Genomic DNA, 5,270 nt, shown 5'->3' with positions numbered 1-5,270 from the left:
GAGGATGCCAGACTGAATTACGGTGTCAGTGCAAACCTGTGGTCTCCAATGCACGCAGAGGCTGGCTGCAGACACCTGGCTCTGTGCCGTGCAGGCCCGCGGCAGAGGCGTGCAGTAACCGTGGGCACACCTCACGCCCGGACCTTGTTTTCTCAACACCGCTCCCCACTCAGAGGAATCGGCCACGTGGGGAAGTGGCTGGAGCCAGGCCGGAGCACCCTGCGGTGCCGCAAAGTGAGGGCGCAACTGAGCGAGTCGACGGGACACCCCACTGAGACGATTGGAGCACAAAGAAGGACGCGGCCCCCGTACCCCACGCGACACACGCCCACGGGTCCAGACCAGCAGGAGTGATGAGAGAAGCAACTCCTCAGAGCAGAGCTCCAGTCGCTCACGGGAACCGTCACCAGGAAGTCACCAGGAAGTCATCGGCAGACGCCGGCGTTCCGGGGAAAAGGACGTCTGCGCAGTCTGTGAGCATCTCTCCACAAGACACTTTAATTAAAAGGGGAGGAACGCGCCACAGTGAGAAGCCTGCCCGATGCCACCGAGCCTGGTGGTGCAGTCACCGGCAACAAGACACGGTGACGTCACACACCGCATGCAGTTGAGGCCACTTCTGTGGCCTTCTTGCCAGTAACTGCCACCTCAGTTTCGTCACGTGAAACGCCACACCCACCCAAGCTGACAGATGTTCTGCAAAATAACTGCCCAGCACGTTCCCAAACTGTTCGGCTCGTGAAGACAAAAGTGAGGCCTGTCCCAGATTGGGGGCGGGACCAGGACATGCCGGCTGGGAGGACCAGGGAGCAGAAACCACCAGGAAGACTGGTGGCTACCGTGGTGTCGGGCCGTTGCCAGCGGGCAGACCGGCCTGGCTGACTAGGAAGTTACGGGAGCAGAGCTGGGCGGGAGGCACCCAGGACTGACGATCCCCAGCTTTTGTGCGAGTTTAAAGTCACTTCAAAATGAAAAGGGTAAATTTACAACCGCAGATTCCGACTCCATTGGTCTGGTGGGGCCTGAGACCCCGCATTCCACGCAGCACCCCACCCCACCCCACCCAGCGAGCACCTGGGACTGAGCCTCCAGGCCCCGCTCCTCAGCCTCCTACGTCGGGGGTGAGGCCCTCACTTGGGGCTCCCCAGCCCCTCGCCCTCAAAGCAAAGCCCAAGAACATTTTCTGGGACAAATTATAACAGCATTTTAGGAAAAGGGTGAACACACCCACTCTCCTCTGTGAACCGAGGAGACGGGGCCAAGGCAGCCCCACGCGTGGCTCTGTGGGGCCCCACACCCTGGGGGACGTGGAGGCTCCCCAAGACCATCAGCAACGAGGGACACAGGGATCGTCTCCAATCCAGCACACGGGTTGATCTTGGGGAAGACCAGAGGGGACTACACACAAAAGAGCCTCCACCCCCACCCCCGACATCCAGGACCCGCCAGCGCCATGTCTTGAAAAGAAAGAACCAAACGCAGTGATCAAGGTAAAGGTCTCCACGTTCCATACGGAATAGGCGCGGGCACAGGCCGCAGTCCGTGGGGTGAGGGCTGCAGCCGCCCCAAGCTCCCCACCTGCTGCCTGCTCCTCCTATTTTGGCAAAAAACCAAAAAACCCTGGAAGCTTCAGGAAAATGAAGTAAACTTTAGGAAACAGAAAAAACAAAAACAGTAGCCCGTGCCCAGAGCCCCCTTGGCCACCCCAGCAAGCCCACCACGGCCGCAGGGCCTCACTCTGGCCCCGCCAAGGTGACTCTCCCAGGCTCCCTCCACCAGCCACTCCGGCTTCCAGGCTGGGAAGGCAGGAGGGGCGCAGTCGGGACAGCAGAGCCACACGGCAGCACCGCCGCGAAGGATGGAGGCCTCAAGGACGGGCCCCTGACAGAACGAGCCCGCACTGCCGGGAGAGCTGACTGCGGCCCCCACGGCCCAAGGCACCCGGAGAGGTGGAGCAGGGCAAGGACGAGGACCAGGGCAGGCACACCTGGGCCTAGAGCTGGGCAGTGGCTGTCCCGAAGTCTGGCAGGAGGCCGAGACCCCACCTGGAACGACGGAGGAAGGTCACAGGCCACCAGCCCTTCTGGGCTGTGTCTGTCCACTCGGTGGGACCCCCTGCACGCTGGGGGGGCTCCAGGAGCTGCTTGGCGGCAGGGCAGCCCTGCCCCGCTGGCTGGGGTGAGCAGTGTGTCTGTGTCGCGCAGAGTCTGAAGGCCCCACAGCGCGGGGCTGGAGTCCAGGCGGCCTCTGCTGGCCAGTCGCCATCGACTCCACGGACAGCCGAGGTGAGCCCGGAGTCAGAAGTTACCCACAGTTTGTGCAAACTCGACACCAGCACACAGAGCACGGCCCACTCCGAGAGAAAGGAACAGTTCTGGGGCCACCCAGGCCTGGCAGGTGAGAGGGGCCGAGGCAGCGGCAGACGCGGGGGGGACAGGAGCCTTCCAGCACGTCGCGGGGCACAGGTGGCAGTGCACATGGCAGGACGGCTAATTCCTCAAGGCAGCCAACCTGGAACCAACAACAGGACTCAGGTGAGAGGGGCAGGGGCCCCTCCTCCACCTGGGTGCAGGGACCACGTTCCTGGGCTCCAGCTTTCTGTTGTCCTGAGACAACGTGACTGACAGACCCTGGAAACAGCCAAGTGCTGTTCCACGCTTCTTCCTTACACCGGATGGGCAAAGGTCTCCCTTTCTACAGCGGGCTGCGTGTGTGTAAACGCCACACCTGACACACACCCTGCAGCCTTCCGCGAGAGCCTGGCCTGTGCCAGACCTGGAGACACGGGGACAGGAGCCGCCCTCCTGACAGCCTGACCGAGCAGGACGGCGGGAGCAGCTATGGGGGCTCCGCATCGAGACCCCTGCTCCCTGCAGAGCCGGAGCTCGAGCTGTCCTGGAGCAGCCTCTGACCCACCACTCCCCTTCCTTCCCACAGCACCGGCACGTGGGGCTCAGCACCGCATTTCAGGGGCGCTGACCCCACCTCCGAGACAGCTGGTCCTCCTGGCTGCGCACGGAGCTCTCGCCCACGGCAGAGGCGCCCTCGGGCAGCTGGCTGAGCTGGTCCAGGACCTCCAGGCCATTCTCCTCCGCAATCTGCACGATCAGGCTGTCCACCTGCTCCTGGGGCGTGGTCAGCGTGGTGGCCGAGCTCATGGAGTCTTCCATCACCTGGGAGAGGGGGCATGTCTGAGCACAGGTGGGGCCCAGCCCACAGGGCCCCAAGAACAGCTTCACGAGGGCTCGCCCGCGATCTCGCTCACTCTGCCCCCACAGCCGCCGCCTTCTCAGCCTGTTCTCGCAACGGACTTTCTCCGGCTCCTCAGCCCCCACCAGGACCTGTCGGCCACACGCCCCACCCTACGCCCACGTCCACCTGCTTCAGGTGGGTGCCTTTCTACACCTCCATGTGCTCGTTACCATCTGGGACTCCCTAAAGGAGCAGGTGCCCTGGAGGAGGTCCTCTGCCTGCCCACCCCTCCCTCCCGAGGTCCTGGCAGGGAACTAGCACACAGGATGCTTGGTGACACCAGGGAGCAATCGTGTGCGTGCAGACGGCAGGCCAGCCTGCAAGCCACCCCTCCTGCCCCCGCCCCCGTGTCCCCAGACCACGTACCGACGTGTGCACGTCCAGGTTCTGCACCTGCTGCTCAAACCTGTCCATCACCGCAGAGACCTTCTGCAGGTCCATGGTGCTCAGGGCCTTGTCCAGGGCTTTGGTCACTTGTGCCATGTTCTTGGTCACCTGGGACAGGAAGTTGGGGGTGGGGGCAGATGAGTCCCTGAACCAATGGGAGAGCTGGCCCCTCACCCCAACAGTAAAGCGCAGGTCTGGGCCGAGCCATCACCGCGGGTCCTCAGGAAATACCGTCAGCTGAATGGACAAGACAAGCAGCACCAGCACTTGGGCCACTCGAGAAGGGGGTGACGCAGCAGGTCTTCAGCCCTGGGTTCCTCTTCTGGTCCCCCCCGTTTGGAAGGAATCCCCAGGACAGAACCAAAGGTTCAGACGTGACCTGCCCTGCCCCAGCCAGGAGGCCGCGCAGGCTTCGCGTCGTGTGATGCTGAAGGCCCACGGCCCACCAAGGGGTCCTTCCGGTAACGTCAGTGTGGCCCCAGGGCCGGGCTTACCTGTGTCCAGGCCAGCACCTCCTCGGCCACGGCTCCAAGCTGATCCACCTTCCCACAGCTCTGGGAGCTGCCCCAGAGCCGACCCACAGACCCCGTCCCCGCTGCGGCCCACCCGGCGCCGGGGCCCGGCACTTACCCCTTTCATAGTCACGGCCGTCTGCACCTTGGAGGCCACGGCGTCCACGCGGGACGCCATGCGGAGCCAGTTCACGCCTTCGTTCTTCTTGCGGATGGCATTCTCGGCGTACACACGGGCACACTCCACGTTTTTCTGCTGAAGGGCCTAAAGTTCAGGGGGACATGACAGCCGGGAGAACTCAGTGGTTTGTGACCCCTGCCAGGAAGCTGGTGCTGACCGTTTGCTGCCCTGGGTGGGGCCCTTCACAGTCCTTTCCAGGTACACTCATCAGAAGGGCCCGTGAGCTTCCTACAAATGCAGATGCCCAGGCCCTGAGCCTGCTTGGGAGCACAAGGAGTCCGGGACGGAGCAACGGCACCAGCCTAGGAAGGGGGTTCTGCTCCCACCGATGTCCCGGGCCCCACTCACACCAGCACTGCCCAGGAGCACAGCACACGTCGGAGACGGTCAGTGTCCTGGGGAGCCACAACCGCAATGGAAAAGGCACAAAGCGCTAGATACAGACTACAGAGTTACTCTCTGGTTCTACTCTGCCCCGGGCAGCCTGAGTTTGGGGCAGCAGTTACCAAAATCCAATATCCCAGCAGCCGTTTCACCTGTTAGGCTAAGTGTTAAGAACTGCACAGGATTTGGCTGACGGTCTCCACCAAGAGCAGTCAGATCCCCCTTTCCTCCTGCCCTGCCCACCAGGAGGCAGCGGCCCCTTCCTGGGAAGCCCCCGAGAGAGCTTCCAGCCCGTGGTGGGCAGCTGGAAGCCCCCTTCCTGCACAACTGATGGTAGGAACAAGTTCAGAGCATCAGAAATGAATAAAGAATGGACAGCTAAAGAACAAAGGCAACACACTCATCTTCCTGCTGCGGACACCCTCGGTGAGCTGGGAGGGGCCGGGGGGGGGCAGCGGCCGCAGCCATTCCAGGCTCCACCACGCCCGGCGCCTCCCTTCCCCCGAGCTTGCTGGTCTCACGTGAGAAGCCAATGTTTTAAAGCTAGAAGTCAC

General features: G+C 62.9%; 1 protein-coding gene across 1 annotated transcript in view; it reads right to left on the bottom strand.

Annotated features, from left to right (window-relative positions):
• Positions 1-600: 600 nt before the first annotated feature.
• Positions 601-5,270, bottom strand: part of CHMP1A (charged multivesicular body protein 1A) — an 8,393-nt gene continuing 3,723 nt past the window's right edge. The window contains exons 4-7 of the mRNA XM_012657170.1: positions 4,270-4,416; positions 3,619-3,747; positions 2,986-3,173; positions 601-2,511 (exon numbers count right to left, since the gene is read on the bottom strand). Coding sequence (XP_012512624.1) covers positions 2,490-2,511; positions 2,986-3,173; positions 3,619-3,747; positions 4,270-4,416 — 486 coding nt within the window. The 3' untranslated portion in view covers positions 601-2,489. The remainder of the gene's footprint in view (positions 2,512-2,985; positions 3,174-3,618; positions 3,748-4,269; positions 4,417-5,270) is intronic.

The sequence above is a fragment of the Propithecus coquereli genome, unplaced genomic scaffold (genome assembly GCF_000956105.1).
Source record: "Propithecus coquereli isolate 6110/MARCELLA unplaced genomic scaffold, Pcoq_1.0 Scaffold531, whole genome shotgun sequence".
Classification (NCBI taxonomy): Eukaryota; Metazoa; Chordata; class Mammalia; order Primates; family Indriidae; genus Propithecus; species Propithecus coquereli.
This window is presented reverse-complemented; position numbering and strand designations above follow the sequence as displayed.